The sequence below is a fragment of the Aspergillus terreus genome, genomic scaffold (genome assembly GCF_000149615.1).
Source record: "Aspergillus terreus NIH2624 scaffold_13 genomic scaffold, whole genome shotgun sequence".
Classification (NCBI taxonomy): Eukaryota; Fungi; Ascomycota; class Eurotiomycetes; order Eurotiales; family Aspergillaceae; genus Aspergillus; species Aspergillus terreus.
Window position 1 is genome coordinate 958,398 of NT_165936.1, and position 18,995 is coordinate 977,392.

The window sequence follows — 18,995 nt, forward strand, 5'->3', positions numbered from 1 at the left end:
CTAGCTGCAAGAGCTAGCCTAGCTCCTCCGTGCAGGGTCCGATGCAAATGATACAATGATACTGCTGCTGGAGAACCGCCTCTTTTTGCCGCCAATGGGTGCACACGCCAACAAGCGGGCGCTTTGTGAGCTTTCTGGATGACGCAATTATACATCCTAGGGCCCTGGATCAATAAATATTGGAGAGGCCCTGGCTGGAGTGCTGGAGTTCAACCATGGAATATGACCAGGAGAACGATCTGTCGAATATTCCGCAACCCTTGGCTATGTCTACACCCGATTCAACACTACCGCGCAAACTCCCGATTCCCCGAGCCTCGCGCGACCCCGACTCTGCTGTTGCTGTCGGTCAGCGTGTGAAGAGAGCATGCGCAGCTTGCAAAGAATCAAAAGCGAAATGCAGCGGAGCTCAACCGTGCCATCGCTGCGTCGGCTTGGATCTGGTCTGTGAATTTAACGAAGGGAAACGCCAGTTCCAAGCAAGGTATGTGCACGGCGTAGTCGCGACAATCAGATTCCGGCGGCTAACGGAGCCAGAGTTCTGCGAGAGGCCCAGAGCAAAGTCGATGCGTACGAACGGCTGTTGGGCCGTCTGATGAATACTGTGGATGACGATGATCGAGGTCTTATCATGGCAACGCTCGGTGTAGTATGACGATACCTGTGCTTATGCGCCCTTGCCCTAACAGGTCGATAGAACGACAGGAACGAAAGCCCACCTGCTATTCCGTCGCCACATTCATTCGCCGTCGGCGCGGACTACATCGAGGAGGACTATAACCTGAACAGTCGACTGCGGGCTTTTGGCTTCGTTGGAGACATATCAGAAGTGTCGTGGATGAAAAGCTTGAAACAGGCAATTGAGGCGACGGCCTCTACGCGCTCGCCCAAACAGCCCTGCGTAACGAAGCCCGCCGTCATGGATTCAACTTCAGTAAGCTATTTTCTGGATGATCATGAACTTCTACTGCAAGGGAGTGTAGCCTTGTACGACCGGCCGCCACGAAGCGTTGCCGACAGACTTTTAAGTCTCTACTTCCACGCGGTGCATCCGTCATTTCCTATCGTAGGAAAGATTCCGTTTCTGAAGCAGTATGCCCTCTACTACTCTACGCCAGATATTCAGCCCCCTAATCGATGGCTTGCCATCCTGAACCTGACTTTCGCGCTTGGTGCCAAATATACCGAGATGACTTCGCAAGCATCAGCGACCGATTCAGAATCTCCAACGGAATATTTCTCCCGGGCATACAGCTTAGGGTTTTCTCACCTGGCGGTTTTGGATCATCCCTCTCTTCAGCAGGTGCAAATCGAGGGCCTTACTGCGTTTTTCCTCATGACGATCGGCCATATCAACAGGTAAGCTGTTACCTATGCGGCCAACCGGCAAACCCCTTCGAGATGAGTCTAACGTAGCTCTACAGGGCGTGGAGGATATGTGGACTGGCAATCCGGTCTGCTCTGGCTATGGGGCTTAACCGACGCAACGAGAGCCGCGAGACAACAAACGCGTCCAAGGAACTGCGCTACCGTGTTTGGTGGTCCGTATATACGGTCGAAAACACACTGTCGATCATGACCGGTCGTCCGGCATGTGTCGCAGAGGATTTCTGCACCACCCCATTCCCCATACCCTACGATGAGGACCAGTTTCAGGGCCCGATAGCCTCCCGTCTGCTGTCCCACTTCCGGTTCCGACAGGGCTTTATGCACGACTTCGCTGCTAGAAAGCTGAGGGTAAGTCCCCTTCAGGTGTCTCCAGGACAGGGTTTCTCGTCCACTGACCAGGCTCCGCACACTACTATCCTTCATGTCCCGCCAAGCCATTCCTTATATTTCTTTTACTTCGTGGATATCACGCAAGTCATGCGACGAGCGACTGACCTGCTCTACGCCCAAAGATCTCTCAAGCGTCCGTGGTTTCGAGTGCAGGAAGCGATCACTGGGTTCGCTACTGAAGCCGATGCATGGTACCGATGTCTTCCAGATGACTTCAAGTTCAAAGCCGCGAGTTCTTCTAGGTTATTTGAGCGGCAGAGATGGAGCCTGGCCTTTCGATTCTACAGCGTGCAGATCACGATCAGCCGGCCGTCGCTCTGTCGTTTCGACCGGCAACAGGCCTATAACGGATCGGCATGGCCAGATCAGACTAACGGTATGAACATATGCGTCGCGGCCGCATGCGACATGCTAGCCCTATTAGCGGACATCCCAGATGTTCTCTGGCTGAATCGAGTATCGCCGTGGTGGTGTGTCTTGCATTATCTTATGCAATCAATTACAGTGTTATTGATTGAACTGGATTCGTGTCTCCGATTCGGACCACAACCAATCGCCGTCCTTACCAGCTCTCTGAATAAGGGAATGTCCTGGCTCCGTGCTATGGCTCAAGACGACACGGCGGCTCAAAGAGCCTGGAATGTTTGCCACGAGCTCTATTGCTCGATTTCAGAGACTCGCGCTGGCCAGCTGGACTCGTCGCTTCGGGACCTATCTGGAATGTCTCCCGCAGAGAAGAACGGAGTGTCCTCGCAGGGTTTGGTAGTAGATGCTTCTCTACCGGATAATGCCATTGTTCATCCTGATCTGCGCACCATGTACGATGAGTTCATCCCCCATTATTTGGAGCAACGGTTCGATCAGCCATGAGGTGAACAGGGGAATATGAGCGTTCTAAATGGGACCATGGGGTAGACGACAGCAGGATTCATATACAAGCTGTCTTATTGGCCTGGCCTTTGCCCATGCATATCAAGGCCGCGGATGACTTCCTGGCCGATGGAGCAGCGTCTGCAACATTGCCTGAGAGCTTGCCAGCTGCAGTATTGGAGACAGAGAGCAAAGATACGCTCTGGCCTTTTGTGCCGGGTGGGCGGGGGGTGGAAGAGCCAAACCCTACGTATATTTAGTACAAACGACAGTGTATCTTCCCAGCAGATAACTGAAAAGGTGCGGCAAATCAAAATAGTTACCGTTCGGTTAGGGAGTATGACAGCTCTTGCTTTGTAGTCCAATTTTTGTATTTTTTGGCGACGCCGTCAGACTGTACGCATTGTTTTCCGGGAAACTAGACCATATTCTAAGCGAGCAGAGAGCGACTTTTAAAATTTCAGCCCTGTAGCTTTATCGTGCCCATCGGGTGCTATAGTACAAGCCAGAGGTGCTAATAAAAAGACCGAACGAGCCCTCAGACTGCAAAGCACCTCCACATTAAGTCTCTGCAAACTAAATCCATATATACTTCTATTTAAATAGCTGAATGATTTTGGTGGACTTATATAAACGCAGTTTAGACGGTTATTTATTTCTTTATACTCCTCTCGCGACCAAACACTAGCGCCCCGTCTATAAAAGACACAAAGGCCATTAAACACACCTGCAGGACACTTGCATGCAGGTGATCCTACTAGTTTCCTTGTTGTCCCGTCGATATGCGTGGGCGTCTTTAGCATGCCGTTGCATGTGAATCCAGCATTAACAACTAGACAGTCGGGAGCGAGACATTTGTATGACGCCACGACATGCTCGACTCACAGCCAGAATTGTTGCAGAGCGGCTGGTATGGTGGGATCAAACTCCCCAAATGCTTCGTCAGTCAGTTGGAGAGTATCGCTGGACCGAGCACGCGAGCTGTTCTCCGCGGCGATGCCACTTCGTTATGCAAGTCACCGCTAGTTTGGGATCGACAGCCGCTGACGTGCTAACATCCGAAGCGGGCAAGGGAAATATGGCAGCCTTTGCGCAGATCACCCGACCGGATAAAAGGACGTAACCAGCTGGAAGGGACATCTCGGCGTTCCATGCTCGCTATCTGAGAGAGCACAACGCTGTCATTCCAAAGCCATCTATTGCCGACAGGTCCGACACAGCCCGACGTAGAAGTTCTGACGTCCCTTCACAACCCCCAATCAGCTCGTCTGGCCAGCGTTGGGCGCTGTACATGTGGTCTGAGATAATGCAAGGTGGGTATACTTGCTCTTTATGGAGGTTATTGCCTCCGATATGCGTCGAATAAGAGGCCTCACTGTCGCTAGGGACCCCGCTGTGATACCCAGATTGGCTTCCGCGTTCGACCAGATAGATATCTGTGTCGTTGCGTCTAGAATAAGGCCACCGATAAGTAGGACTGAAAGATAAAGGACAAAAAGATGCACTCACGAAGAAAGTCAGGGCTCTTGGCTAAGTGCAGGAAAGGAATGCGCACAATCACCGCCGCTCCCGCGCTGTTAAAGGTTGCAATTAGACACAGGGGATCCATATCCACGAATAAGAATTGGACGTACATGCATCCAATCCCAAGAACAGTCATCAACGAGATTTTTGTCCTGCGGCTGAGTTGAAGGTCTCGAATGAGAAAAACAGGAAGCAGACCTATTGTGAAGTCGCATAGAATCGCGACTCCGCTGTATGCGTAGACGATACCGAGGAGAAGGTCTATGTCCAAGCATGCCCCTTTGTCCTCAGGTTGATTCCAGTAAGAAGAAACGGGGCTGCATTGGAAGACGGTGAAGAAGAAGAACACGGTCCCGGCGACCGTCGACAGGCCCATGGTCGCGTAAAGGACCCACGAATATGCACGTCCAACGGCAATGCGAAGCAGTGTCAGTGCTATAGATATCCTCGCTGCTGTACAGGTCGAGACGTAGAACAACTCCCCCAGCCACCAGCACTAACGATGACCAGGTTCAGCAGGTGATGACGGCTTCGTCGAGCGTTGCAGAAACTCACCAGGAACCCTTTCCTACGGGCTTCCGGATGGGAAGCTAGATAAGCCACATCTTTACCCATCCCATAGTGAGCTCCAACGATTCCACAGATGAAGAGCCCTATATTCAGTACCTTGGAGATTGTTAAATTATACAGCGTGGTATACCATTGGAAGAGTACGCACGGCCTGCCTTACCATTGCGATGATCATGCATATGTCATCGGATCCGAAAGCCTTGACCAAACGCAGACGCACGACACACCGGAGACACGCGGCGGATAACGAGAAGGCGAAGAGCACTGCAGTAACGATGATGATTGCGGTACTCGCACTCGTCCCCATACTTCCTGACGGCAAGGAGGAAAGATAAGCTACCTAGGTAGTGGCCGACGTCCGACCCATCAGGCGCTGACGCTGGTCCGATAGTGGCGCTCGGCGTTATTCTTAAACCAGCCCGCTATCCGGGTCAAGGTTTATGTTGTCGTCATTGAACCAATGTTGAAGCGCGGCCGGGTCCACGGGTTGGTCCGCCGTCTCGTGAATAGTATATGGAGTATACCATTCAGTACCTTTGGAATCTATGCGTCTTAGAACCTCACTTAATTGGGGTTTGTAGGGAGAGAGGCTGGGCTTGTAACGATTTCGATTTCTTGATACACATAAGATTGCTTCGCAAGCCGTCTATTATTATGCCTATTATTTATAGTCCTAGCCCATGGTGTATACATCCAACTAATCTACCGCATTATTCAGGAACATATTTATAGATATTATATTAATATTTAGAAATAAATATTAAAATTAATTCAAGTCTACCTGTAAGACTACTCTTATCCTAGTAATTTATTTTTTAATTATAGTATATACCGACAACGTAATAGTATTCACTATCTTTATTATTCTAATCAAGAGAGAATATAATAAAACTAGATTTACTATTAGAATTAAATCCTGTATATTAGTTAAAAAGTCTATTCTGAATAGTATATGCTATGTAAGCTGTATTATACTAGATATAGATAGTCTAATGAGCAAGACCAGTGCATTTATAGTTGAATCTAGTAGTCCAGGTCTGTTGCACCGGAAACCACCTGAGATCCATTGGCCTGCATTTGCAGACGCTGTCCACCCAATGGTGCAGGACTTAGAGTTCGAAGCACCGACAGTGCATTGGGCTGCATTCCCGCAGTCGATATTCTCCTAAAGATCGCCCGTCAGTTCCTGTAACCGTTAAGAGAAGAATCGCTTATTAACTCACGCTCAACTGTTTCCGCCAGTAGTTCTGATGAGGGTTGCCATCTCCAAGTCTCCTTGTAGCAACGGACCACATATTGCACGCGCCGGTTTGCCGCTCCTCTAATTTGGTTATAGGTACCGTGCTAGAGAAGTTTCCCTCAGTAGGGGGCATTGGAAAAGTCTCCATGACATGGGCCGTCTCCATTGCCCGTTGTAAGCTCATCTCGGCAGGCTTACTGAAGCAAGGGGTCTTCTCGTCGTCTTTGATCGGGCTCAATCGGATAGTGTTGGGCAAAAGGACATCATCGCATACCACGTACGATTCATCCTCATCGTACATTCTATAGCAGGTGATTCCCCCGGAATACTGGGGGTTCTCATGGATTGTGAATGTCGACGTCCCGGCAGTAATACTGCCGTTGCCATGAGGCCCAACATCTGCAATGATACCAAAGTCGACGAACGGCCCAGTGTTGAGGATGTTCGAGCAGGCGGATCCGAGGATATCGGTAGTAGTGGTCAGGAGGCAGACAATGGCTATTCATATCATCGATCACTTGACAAACGCGCCTTGTCTTACTGTTGAAATACACATCGGTATATCTTGACACAATCTGTACCTTCAAGTAATTTGGATTATAGATCGTTTAATAACCGGCGCCTGCCTATATGAGAAATTTCTGAAGCTTTCATTACCTGAGCCCACAACCTCGGTCAGGCAGCGACAGTTCATCGAAAGTCGACTTGGCTCTAGCCCCTTCCCGCCCCCTAGCGTACCCTACTGCTGTACTCCGAGTAGAAGCGAGGGGACCCAGCACTCTGCCAAGCCATTAAGCTATTCCCCTAAGTCGGCTGTCCCCAGGGTCTGGTGGAAAGATCGGTTAAAGCTAGGGGCAAGCCGTTCTTTCACCTACTTGATACCCGGACCACTTAGAACTGTTTTTGAGAGGGTAGTACAGCTCATGGATGCTACTCTGTACGGGGAAATCTGCCCTAATGATCGTAGCAGACACTAGCGCCGGTCAGACCTTGCCACTTGTCTGTCAGGTCGGTTGACGTGCTGCATGGTTACGTTAGTAGTTCATGAAAATTCGATTCTAAGAGGGAAAACACTGCCTAGATTCTTTCTTATCTCTTTCGCCTTTCCAACTGTTTCCTGGATTCCTACATCTCTTTTTCTTCCTGGCCATCCAAGAGTATAGCATCACCGGTTCTGATCTCATACTGTCGCTTAGAACAAGAAACTCACCTCACATTGTAAGTCATGACCTTATAAGCAAGTCAACACCCTCTCCTAATATAAGCTAACAACGCAGCCCCAGACCATTCCCAAACATGAACACCACAAACAGTACGCTGCAACAAGCACGATGCGCCAGTCATAGCGGGATCCCTGTTCTCCCCTACTCCAATGTCTGCGCTATCACCATCTGGCAACAAGGATTGAATAATACGGACGATCCCTATTCTGTCCTCAAGAACTGTTGCCCTAGCGATCACTACAGCTACTTTGGCGAGGATAACTGCTTCGCTTACTGCAATGCAACCAAGGAGACTTACTCAACTCTTGAAGAATGTCTCCTTGACCGCCCTCCGCGACTCCATGCAGTTGTATGCAACACCGGCAGCGCTATGGGGCCGATGCGCAGCGTGGCGTCTTATCTTGTGCTAGCAGTGGTCTTTACTGGCCTTTGGCAGTTTGGTATATGCTTGGTATGACGGGTTGATCATAATGAATGCATGTTTTGTGTCTGATTACCATCTCGGTGGCTCGTTGTGTGATGTCATGTTTAGCTTGGAATGTTGCGAGGCTGTGCTTGTTTCTTTCATGTGAAAATAATTTCTATCAATTTATCAAAGGCCCATAAAGCTATGCGAAGAATTATGCTTCTGATCAATGCAATAAAGAGAATCTAGCCGACCTATTCTTAGGATGGAAGTGATTTCACAGGGCATGTCGCTCCTTTGCCTAGGTACTATTTACATTGGACCTCCTTCCACATACTTGAATCGTGGTTAAACTTCATCTAAAAGAATTCGGAAAGCCATAGTGGCAACATCTTACGGATACATGAATGTTATCTTAGCCCAGATTCCCCAAACCCGGTGATCATAACGCAAGACTATCCTCTTATACTCATGATTCAATCTCCAAAAATCGTCATTTCATTATCACTAGTCCGGTCGAGGTTACTAGCATGGTTGAGATGGTCTCTGAAGGACGGTGCGCTGGGGTGGATGGACCGAGGTAGTACTTAGATTCTCTTGAACCAGGTAGGAAGGCGAAGATATATCGATAGTAGATACTAATTAACTAGCTAAGAAAAATATTCCTCTGCTATCTATAGTATATAATAGATAAAGAGCCAAGTAAGGCCTTGTTAGATATAGTGCTTCAGGGTAGGTATACAGGTTCCGATCTAAGTCGACAACTTTTAATTGACTAGATTAACTATTAGAGCCGAATCCACGAGCAGCGCCTATAGACTATAGGTAGACTTGTATATTATATCCTACCTAGTATAGGCCTGTACAGCCGGGACATTTGGGACTTGCGATATATGCCAAGTTAATTAGTAGGCAGAAGTCATCATTTGAGTACTTATCAGAAGATACACCAGGCAGAATGTAATCATATTTAGTCCGCTACGATAGAGATGTCACAGATATGGCCGATTTATGCAAAAGACTTTGATAACTCACGTAAACAAGGTAAACACGCCTAGAACGCTCTGTAAGATATTAAGCAGCAGTAAGGTAAATAAAATAGGGAGTCCTAGCGCGAGAAAATTTGTTGTGACAGCAAGTTTTATACCCGTCTTTAGACAAGTAGTAAATTAGAATAGCAAGTAGTTATGCTTCGGGTAAGTATACTATTATACAACTATTATAACTAGAGGTCGGACCATACGGTCATCCGTGGAGACTAACTATCTACAGTATGCAGTATATGACGAACGCGACTATAACCGCCTCACCACCTCAACTCGCCGAGATCACGCCTTGAGCTCTGCCGATCAAGAAATCTTTGGCCTTGACCATCTTGACAAGCATGTTCCAAGGCACCCAACCAAACATTTGTCCCGTCCCACCAGATGAACCAACTGGGACGACCATCATCATGCTATTCCCTTGGTCATACGTGCGCCGCTTGCCTTTGCCAGCAATCTCCACCTTCAAGTTTGCCGCCACAACCGCCGCCTGCTCGACTGCTTTGAAGGAAAGGCGCATGGAATTATTTGTGATGTCTCCTGCGGCGAATATCGGCAAGGTTGAGTGGCTTTTGCTCTGCACCCGCAGCTCACCGTCCACAGTGACCCAGCCCGACGAATCGAGGAACTCCTGCGGGATGAAACCGTTATTCGGGACAATGCCCACGGTGGGGATGTACATGTCGGCGCTCAAACTCTGTCCGTTATCGAGAGACACCGTCCACGCGGAATCGCCCGGTGCCTGGGTAGCTCCGGTCACTTTCCGACTCGTGACAATCTCCACCTTCAGTTGACGAAGCTGCTGTTCGGCGATCTCGCTGGCGCGAGGCTTCAGCATGGGGAGAACCCGCTCTGTGGCTGAGACGAGCGTGATATGGACTGTTGCTCCACGCTCCTTGGCGGCCTCGGCGATCTCCCCCGCCGTCTCAACTCCAATCGGACCGGCGCCCGCGATAACAATCTTGGTCGCCTGGCTGATCTTTCGTTGAGCCTCTTCAATCAATGGCTGCACCTGACCTGACTGGGGGGGCTTGAATGGGACCTGGGTCTCGGCCTCGATCGTCATGGAACGGGTTGTACTCCCCGATGCGATGACAAGATAGTCGAATGCGATCGTTCTCTCGTTGTCCACGGTGACTGTCTTCGCATTGGTGTCTATCGAGGTTGCCGCACCGGGGACAAATTCGAAGGCGTCTTTTCTATAACGAGCAAACTCTTTTTCTATCGGGAGAAGGTATTGCTCGGGGCGGAAGGCTTTTGGTTTTGCGAGAATGCGCGGGGCTGCAATCACAAAGTAGAATGTGGAGGACGGATTGATCAGAACCACTTTCACCGATGGGAGATCTTTGAGCAGAGAGTGTGCAATTGGGATTCCAGCGAAGGAGGCCCCGATAATTACAACGGTTTTGGAAGACATTGCAAGGAGGGGAAAGGGTCCGATTGAACCTAGTGACAGACGAAGAGCGCAGTGGATGGTTCGGATTGACTCGACGCAAGGAAGAACAGTACCTAGCTTATAATAATACAGTACAGTGTCTATCCCATGGCTCTCTACGTATACTTCTGGCATTAGTAATTATTTCTAAGCGTAGTCACATTAATAATTTTAAACTATCCCAACCACCTTGGTGCTGGCGGACTAACTCACTTGATTTGTAAGATCGGCCGCCTGGGGAATCCGACGAATGCCTGCCAGCCCGTTCCCTCAAACCTTGACAACAGTAATCTTCTACGCTTAAAAAAGCTTCATATTGTGTGGCTGCTTCAGAAATCGAAGGAAAGTTTTCTGGATACTCTTCTATGCTTATGAACCTTGCTGGTGGCTGATCGAGAAAATAGGGGTGTTTAGCAGCGCTGCCCTGTGTTATGGATTCCCTTTTCTGGTTAGGGCTGCTTTCTATATAAACTTTGGTATAGGGGATAAGACCAGTGTATATAGCAGTATTTTAATACTAATCGGTAATAGAATATCCTTGTTTCTCCGTTATCAAGGGTCTGCAAGGTGCTGCCAGATATCATCGCAAGTTTTATTTAACGAAAAGAAGATTTATCTCCTGTCATTGCAGTTAACTTGTTTTATCAGGCTGTTGGGTCCTCTATTTTATCTTTACGTACTATCTTTTTATCTTTCTAGTACTCTCTAGTTATTATTATTTTATTATTCAACTAAATTAGTTTTATTTGATAATTTATTCCTGGCGGCTAGAATTAAGCAGGCTAGAATTTATATAGATAACGAAGGCCGCCATTTAAGTTAGGCTTATAGAAGCTGGCGTAATATATCTCCATGATATTGATTCTAGGCAGTTGGAGATGAAGACGCACATTACTAGCAATTAACCAACAATGTTATCACTAAGAAACACGAAAACTCATATTGTAAACTTGCTTATGAATGCAGCAGCCATAGCGATTTCAAGCAGATCAAACCATTCCAACTCACCCGAGAAAAAGCTGCCAGTTCTCCGAGTCAAGAGCAGTGAAACTTTGTTGCCAGATAGATATATATTATTATAGTACCTGGCTCAGAGACCACACATTCATTTCGCCTTTGCTACAGTCCCTCAAGTTAGGTCTTATGAAACAAACATAGAGTTCTGATATGGTCCTAGATCACCATCGAGATCCCAACGGGCCCGCCCCCTATAAGAGTTGTGGGGCAGTCTTTCAAGATAAGGTACTACCGGAATGCTGATGGAGCTGGGATGGATGTCGCCTGTGAAAACACGATTGACAGCGCCTTTGTGGTACGATTCATCGTATGCGCGTTCTAACCCCGGAATCCGACCTCTCCCCTCGGCCGCAGAGGCGCAATCGATACCCTGCGGGGATGCGGGCAGTGGCCGGCATTAGTTCAAGCGCCATTTCCGTCATCTCATCCGGCACAAGAGGTAGTGCATCTTCCTGTCGATGCGTGTGCCATGGACGCTCCTTAGTCTCCCTCATAACCGAGTCATTACTTCTACCTTGCGCTCGAAGCCCTTGATTCATACCAAAGACTGCACGTTATATACCGTCACTATGAACGATCAAGTACATACGACCATAGGGTGTGGAAAACAGGGCTTCCCGTCCGCTCAGCCGTACTTAAGCCACACGCCGGCCGGTTAGTAGTTGGGTGGGTGACCACCAGCGAATCCCGGCTGTTGTATGTTTTTTTTTCCTTCTTTCTTTTTTCTCTTTTAGAAAAAAGATCTCCTACGTTCTAACAGACAGATATTCTTTACCGTGAAAACGAAATCCATCATCCATTACAGCTTCAGATCGACAAGTGCAGTTTAGTATTACGACGACTTGGGTTGGGTCTAAGCCCGTGCTTAGCGGAGATGCGATCCCACTAATATCTTAACTAGGTATGTACAGGCGACCGTACGGTTAATCAAGTCGAACATACTAGGATGTCCTTACAAGTTGGCTCCTATACCCATGTTCTGCAGGCACGGCGAATTTCTGGATCCAATATAGGTATCTAAATGGGGAAAGCGCTTCGCTGTCGCCTAGCATCTCAGTGCAGAATCTGTATATATAGCATTATCTTCTCGCCCGCCTGCGTCTCGTTGTTGCCCTGTCCTTTGATGCTGTATTGACTTAGGCTAACCTAAGCTAATCTTGCCATTGGACCGGTCTCTGTGCTCTGCATTTCGCCACCTCTTTTTATATTGTCACAAATGCCTAGATGCACAGCAGATCGGGAATCTCCTAGATCGAGCCGAGACGTCAGTTGCCTATGACAGACAATCTGCCCCTTCTGCTACCCGGTTGGACCTTTTGCACGTAGCCTTCCATCAGTGATAACTCGCTACGTTTGCAGCCCCGCGGAACTTCGACAGTAATGGAGAGGCAGACTCTGGGACATGTCAGCCGGCTCTTTGCGCGCCGTCGCTCTCACGTTTTCTTATATTAATACCAGCGTTGACAGCAAAGGAACTGAGGTATTGATAAGCCTGCTGGACGCCCGCCTGGAACGGTCACGAGGCTGTCGTTAAGTTGCCGCCTGAAACAGGTAATGTCGACGTGAAATATAAGGATAGGAATGGCCAGACACTGTTATTCTTGGCTGCCCCGAAACGGACATGAGACGGTCCTTAAGTTGCCGCTATTTAATGTTGTTAAGCTCGGGGACCTAATCTCGGGGGCACTCATACATATGTTAAAAGCGGCGGGTTTGAATGGAAATCAGGCTGTGCAAAAGGTTTTGATGCTAAAACCCAGGAATGCCCAATCCGAGCGGGCACTAGCGGAAGTTGACTGTACTTGCGTGGGAGATCAATACAACATGTTCTGGTCCATCGTATGTACTACAACCTGATCATGCGAACAAATGCGTAGTTCGTCCTGATGTTCCCTGACATCCCATACAGAGCTCTTGATCACGACGAGGATCTTAATTCGACAATGGGCCGAGCTTACCATCTGCACCAGAGCACGCACCAAAGAACCCCGATGGTCATAGTTAGCAATGTCCGTGCACAGATCCGCGCGATCGACAATGATGTACACCTCATCACTTCTGCTGAAGAACCTCACCACACGTGTTGCGATTTTTAAAAGAACATCTGTCCTGCCATCGTTTCCGTACTTGTTTGGAATGCCTGTTTTCTCCGACTGCTGGAACTCATGCAGCTCTGCCCGAAGCCCATCTCGTTGGTCGTCCATCCGTAGCATGTCCTTCTTCTTCGCTATTAGCTGCAGTAAGATGCTTGGGAGCACCTGATACAATGTTGCTCCTTGCTCTGTGACGATATAGTAGGCGCAATATGCTGAAGACCTTCGCTGTCGCTCAATTGTGGAGGTTGCTACCCAGGAAAGCCAAGACTGCGGCGACGAGAGACCGGGAAAATTGCGACCAGACAGAATCAGCAGACGAGGCTGAAGTGACGTATCCCACTGTCGGTATACGCCGCTGCTGGTAAACTCGTCGAAGTGGGGACCTCGGAGCTGTTGGAAGCCCTGGAAATTGAGCTCCAGGTCCGTAGCCAAGCGTTGCCTGTAGGTAGCAAGATCGTTCTCCTGCAATTCCTCAGAGAAGACGCCGAGTCTGAAGGTTTGTTCAAAGGCATCTTTGTCCGAATTGGTGAGTTGGTCTCGGAGCTCTGCTTCTGTTAGCATCTGAACGGAGGAAACGGAGTTACCCTTCCTACCCAAAATCTGCTTTTTTAAATCTGGCGTCTTGTGAGCACCAGCAGGATTCGAAACAGCGGGGGGACAGACCTTTATTTTCGCCTTTGATTTCATCGACGCTCTTGGCAAGCAATTCATGGCTTGTTCGTTCGATATTTACAAAGGAATTTTGCACGTCCGTCGCGCTATTGGCGAGACTTTGTGACAGTCCCAACGCCCTCAGCCAACGGTCTATGCGAGATAAGTCAATCGTTGTGAAAAATATACATGCACGGCACAGATCTCTGCTTACGAACAGGACTGGATTTATAATACTTGGTGGCAGCAATGCAAAAATCGATGAAGCTTTGATAAGCTGCCACGATCTGTGCCTGGATAGAGTGGTCCAGCGGGTGGTCATCATCGTAGATGCGCTGATAGAGGTCGATTCCCGGCAGTCGGTTTCGAATCTCAGAGATAGTAGACGCCAGCGTATCTTCCACTGTGTTCTTATTTCGGGCTACCTAGAACCACGTGGGTACCTGTGAGCCATGGACTTCAAAAAAAAAAAAAAAAAAAAAAAAAAAGGAAAAGGGAACAATTTTGCTCGCGCACGAATGTACTGACGACGAATACAAGAGAGATAATGCCAATGGCAAGGCCACCATACGGCGCAGCAAAATCCTTGACGGCGCTCAAAATCGGATTAAAATCATCCATAAACCCTACAACCAACTCAGCTGATGACTGGTAGCGCCTAGCACAGAGGCCACAACCCGCTTCGTGCTCGCCATCGAAGTCTCCTTGCGCGTTGGTGGCCTGGGTCCAGTACGCGCGGAAATCCTCAATGCAGGTGAGCTGAACGCTCCTTTTCTCCGCGTTTGAGAAGCCTCGTCGCTCGAGGACGCTCTCCCTGAGCTGGCGTTGTGCATCCTCACACCGTTTGATCGTTTCTCTATTTTTGTCAGCTCTGTGTGTCTTCCTTATTTTGGATAAATTCATATACAGATCTCTGTCCGAACAGCGTGGAAAACGGTTTTTCCTCTCTGCAGACATGGTGAGGGCGGGGTGAACTCTCACTCAGTGCTGTCTTCTTACAGCGCAGGAGCAACGACCTGAGAAGCGCCTGCCTGGGCTTATTAGGAAAGGGAATTAGCGCTGTTTCCGCCAGAAATGTACTGCAATGGCTGTAAGCCTCGTTTGGCTAGGAGACAGGGTGGCTTGCGCATGCCACGAATTGATTAACTCCCCCGCTATCATTACAGATGGGTCTACAGCCTATGCAAGGCATAGGGACACAAGCAATGACCTAAGTCGGAACCAAAGAGGAAAATACCTTTAGTATGGATTCGTGATTGTCATCACTGTATGTAAGCAGATAGCTGCTCTATTTAAGAAGGTAATTCCCAATAATTGGTCTGTGATAGATTAACTGGGCTTCTCCATATTACAGAGATTTGCGATTTGATAGCCTAGTATCACTACCTCGGAGATACTTGCTCTTTCATTTCTTGATCATTGGTCTTAGTACCTTGTTATTGGTTCCGGAGCTTTCCCTTTGATGAACGTGGTGCATTAGTGTGTGGTTGGCTCCCCATTGTGGCGCGAGCTCTGCTGTAGTTGTGAACCTCTGGAGCCATCGGAGAGGCCGAACACCATCATGGGTGTGAACCAGCTGACTATATAGGCCAATAAGACTCGTGAAACTTGGGTACGTAGCATCGAACACTTCATGGTGGACCTGAGACATCGGTCTGGATCGCAGAGCCCTTTGTTGGTACATACTCGTACCTATCAGAAGGCAAGAAAAAGTACGATGTGAGCGTTGCTTTTTTCAACTATTAGGGCGAGTCGGTATATTCCAGGCGCATTAAACCAGGCCGTTCGCAGGTTCACCCTAGCTTCTCTTGTATACGAGGACTTATAGTGAAAACTTGCTCTTCAAGGAATACCCCTAAATCTGGACAGTAGTTCAAACTTGTCTAATCCAAGTTTTATGCTCTTCCACTTCTCTGTTCTATCAGAAATTGATAATTGTATGCTCGATGGGCCAAGCTGCATATTCGTTGCATAGGTTGACACCCTAGCCCGGACTGTCTCGAAAGATGCAAACCCTCCACATGCAGTAGTTACTTTGCTAGTTCATGTAAGAATTTCCAGCCACCGGAATAATCGGAACATCAACGATAGGATTTCAAATAGCCGCATTACTATTGCCTTATGGGAAAGCCCTTTGGCTCACCAGTCATTGGCCGCTACTTCCGCTGTCAGATTATCTGACATGCAGTTCTTCCCTGGTGCATGTAAGCATTTCCAGCCACCGGAACGAACGGAACGTCAACGATAGGATTTCGGATAGCCACATCACTATTGCCGCATGGATAGGCCTTTCAGCTCGCCATGCCTTCACGCCCGGGACTGACAATCAATGACCAACGGAAGCAAATAAAGCCTGCTTAAGTTATAGACCTCCTTCGCTGCCCTGTTCACTTTTCCTTGCACAGGACCACTTCACACCAAAATCTAAGTAGCGTAGCACTGCCAAAATGGTAAGCAGGTTGCAGTGTTGACCATTGACTTAACTGACGTGGCACACATTGAAAAGACCGCAGAAGAACTGTTCGCTGCTCTGGAGGCAAAAATGGCTGCACTTGAGAAGAAGTTGGAGAGTACCGAGCAGCCTAAGGCTAATGAGTCATCTGATGTTTCTGTATCAACAGAGGTAAACATAAATCTCCCTAGTCAGCTCTAGATCCTGCGCTTACCATCCCAGGGGAAGAAAGAGCACGAAGAAAAGGTTGGTGATAACCCGCAGTTAAAAGTGGACAGACTCATTGACCATAGCAGCACCGAGCTCGGGCCAGAATCGTCATCAGCAGAGTCAATAGCGAAGGAGTCCGCGAGGATAGTTTGCCAAACGTGACTCCAAAAAAGGAAAGCTGTGAGCAGAAAGATTACGCATTTACGCTACGTAAGATTGTTTCCGACGACACGAGCGATGCCAACGACAGTGAAATTGAGATTGAAAGTCCAAAACTGTGGGAGCTTGTGAAGGAATGCGTAAGAGGTTATCCCTACCATATTTACCAAGGGAATCTTCCCAAGACCCTCGACGCTCCCTATGAAGCCATCATCTTTAACTGGGACAACCTGCTTAAGGCCAGTCAAAATCCCAATGCTGCAGACGAGGTAGCCCGGGCCGACCTCAAGGAACTGTTGGAAGCCATCGAGAAGGGAACGGGATCTCCAAGGTTGGACAATTATCTACGAAAGAGACGCTCGCTCAAGGAACAAAACTTAATCACCTTTGAAACGCTATGGACCCTTTTCCCTCCAGGATCCTTGGTCTATGGCAAGGCGTTCCAGGGCCAGGACCAAGTATTCATTGTTGAGGATAATACCAGTCCTTGGCCATTGGGGGATACCTTCCACCTTCGCTGCTGGGCCTACGACTGGGACGGGTCCCAATTCAAGCGCCTCCCGTTTCGCCTGAAATTCGACTCATTCAACGATGAGAAACCAATCAACTCTTTACCGTACTATCCTTTGGAGTTCTATGAAGACCCCGAAGCGCTCAAGAAAAGATTGATCAAGCGAGGTATGAAGTACAGAAAGCTCTGCACCGCCAAACCAGGATCGCAGATGTTTGAATATTCTGGTCCGGCTGTTTTCTTAAAGAAAGGATTCTCGGGCCTTCAGGGCGTGGACGAGCCAGACGGAGAGCTGGAGAGCGATCTTGTCTCTCAGGATGTCTACGGCCTCTCTTCGAAACTATCAACCAGCGGCCGCGCTCATAAATCCATCGAGGTGCGAGGTCGAGTTATGGTTGACTTTCACTCTTACTTTCGGTACGGACTTGGAGTCGCAAGCATTGGCGATCTTGTGCCTGACGAGGGTCACACTGAATGCCAGTGTCCGAGTTGCCAAGAAAATATATCACTTAGAGCGACCTTTAGATCTGATTACGACAAGGCCAATGCCGATGGCAGCCAGTGGGATCCTGAGCAATTCCTCATATGTCCACCGAGGGTGCTGGGGTACATCTTGCGCGAAAAGCAGTGGGCCCAACTGCAGGTTGACTCATTGTCAGAGGTCGCGGCAGAGCATCGCAACGCTTGGTCCGATGGGCTGAAGCTTGCTAACAAAGCCACGAAAGAAATGATTCTCTCGCTAGTTACCGGCCATGGCCGAGAGGGGTTGGAAGTGGAGGATATTGTTGAACGGAAAGGGAAGGGATTGGTAATTCTGCTCTACGGTCCGACTCATTCTCACATACTTGAAAGACCTCAACTAACCTCTCCAGGTCCTCCCGGGGTGGGCAAGACATCAACCGCTGAAACGGTCGCCATCAAGGCTCGAAAGCCACTCTTTGCCATTAGTGTTGCCGACGTGGGGACCTCCGCAAAACACGTCGAGGCCAACTTAGCCAGGATCTTTGCATTAGCCACCACTTGGCAAGCTATCCTTCTTATGTGAGGCTCCAAGCTCTCTCTGCGTATGTGAACTGACTGTATATAGCGACGAAGCGGACGTGTTTCTCCAGAGTCGATCGCTGGGTATTGGCTTTGGAGCCAACACCGAGAGAAACGCTCTAGTTTCCGGTAAGACACTTGGAGTAACCGACGCTGGGCCCCATTTCTGAATCGTGACAGTGTTCCTTCGCGTACTTGAGTACTACCAGGGTAAGAGACTTGGCTTGCAGTACCGGTTCGCACCGAAACTGACTGAACAGGAATCCTGATGTTGACTACGAATCAAATTGCCCAATTCGACGTCGCTGTCCACTCGCGTATCCACGTCGCGATAAAATACGATGAACTTAGTGAACAACGAGCGACGTCAATTTTCAAAAATTTCCTGGACCCACTGAGGGATAAGGGAATGGTTCAGGGTTACGAGGAGATTATGGAATGGATAGAGAGCGATATTCACCGCATGAAATTTGATGGACGCCAGATCCGAAACGTCGTTACCTCGGCCTGTAGTCTGGCTCGAGCTGAGGGAAAATCAAAACTGGAGAAGAATCATCTCCTAAAGGTGGTGGACAACGTCAAGGACTTCAAGCTCGAGTTCATTAAACAGTACGAGCACTATAAGTCGCAGCAGAAAGGATCCGCTCTGTGATGAGCCACGTCTAATGGGGAACCTAGAGGCTTTGGCTGCTCCAGATCTGGTCTAGAGCTGACTCCAGTTCTTCTCCAATGGATTTTATTCCGTCAAATATAGTTTTCTTTCTGTAG

At 48.7% G+C, this 18,995-nt stretch overlaps 7 protein-coding genes across 7 annotated transcripts; 3 read left to right on the forward strand and 4 right to left on the reverse strand.

The window, feature by feature from the left end:
* Nucleotides 1-215: 215 nt before the first annotated feature.
* ATEG_08842 (putative C6 transcription factor) lies at nt 216-2,649 on the forward strand (the record flags this gene model as incomplete). Its single annotated transcript, XM_001217427.1, has 4 exons — nt 216-484; nt 538-649; nt 698-1,359; nt 1,425-2,649. The coding sequence occupies 4 exons, from the start codon at nt 216-218 to the stop codon at nt 2,647-2,649; spliced, it is 2,268 nt and encodes a 755-aa protein (XP_001217428.1).
* A 1,259-nt stretch (nt 2,650-3,908) lies between these two features.
* On the reverse strand, nt 3,909-5,050 carry ATEG_08843 (uncharacterized protein; the record flags this gene model as incomplete). The annotated part of the gene is made up of 4 exons (XM_001217428.1): nt 3,909-4,099; nt 4,159-4,669; nt 4,729-4,839; nt 4,904-5,050. The coding sequence occupies 4 exons, from the start codon at nt 5,048-5,050 to the stop codon at nt 3,909-3,911; spliced, it is 960 nt and encodes a 319-aa protein (XP_001217429.1).
* A 716-nt stretch (nt 5,051-5,766) lies between these two features.
* On the reverse strand, nt 5,767-7,010 carry ATEG_08844 (uncharacterized protein; the record flags this gene model as incomplete). The annotated part of the gene is made up of 6 exons (XM_001217429.1): nt 5,767-5,883; nt 5,967-6,481; nt 6,525-6,558; nt 6,722-6,763; nt 6,859-6,937; nt 6,973-7,010. The coding sequence occupies 6 exons, from the start codon at nt 7,008-7,010 to the stop codon at nt 5,767-5,769; spliced, it is 825 nt and encodes a 274-aa protein (XP_001217430.1).
* A 269-nt stretch (nt 7,011-7,279) lies between these two features.
* ATEG_08845 (uncharacterized protein) lies at nt 7,280-8,521 on the forward strand (the record flags this gene model as incomplete). Its single annotated transcript, XM_001217430.1, has 3 exons — nt 7,280-7,657; nt 8,336-8,344; nt 8,471-8,521. The coding sequence occupies 3 exons, from the start codon at nt 7,280-7,282 to the stop codon at nt 8,519-8,521; spliced, it is 438 nt and encodes a 145-aa protein (XP_001217431.1).
* Nucleotides 8,522-8,926: 405 nt separating this feature from the next.
* Nucleotides 8,927-10,072, reverse strand: ATEG_08846 (NAD(P)/FAD-dependent oxidoreductase; the record flags this gene model as incomplete). The annotated part of the gene is made up of 1 exon (XM_001217431.1): nt 8,927-10,072. One exon carries the CDS (start codon nt 10,070-10,072, stop codon nt 8,927-8,929), a length of 1,146 nt encoding a protein of 381 aa, XP_001217432.1.
* A 2,849-nt stretch (nt 10,073-12,921) lies between these two features.
* On the reverse strand, nt 12,922-14,811 carry ATEG_08847 (uncharacterized protein; the record flags this gene model as incomplete). The annotated part of the gene is made up of 4 exons (XM_001217432.1): nt 12,922-13,748; nt 13,867-14,007; nt 14,069-14,279; nt 14,383-14,811. The coding sequence occupies 4 exons, from the start codon at nt 14,809-14,811 to the stop codon at nt 12,922-12,924; spliced, it is 1,608 nt and encodes a 535-aa protein (XP_001217433.1).
* A 1,490-nt stretch (nt 14,812-16,301) lies between these two features.
* Nucleotides 16,302-18,879, forward strand: ATEG_08848 (uncharacterized protein; the record flags this gene model as incomplete). Its single annotated transcript, XM_001217433.1, has 6 exons — nt 16,302-16,304; nt 16,361-16,477; nt 16,600-17,994; nt 18,059-18,144; nt 18,274-18,356; nt 18,488-18,879. 6 exons carry the CDS (start codon nt 16,302-16,304, stop codon nt 18,877-18,879), a joined length of 2,076 nt encoding a protein of 691 aa, XP_001217434.1.
* Nucleotides 18,880-18,995: the final 116 nt, after the last annotated feature.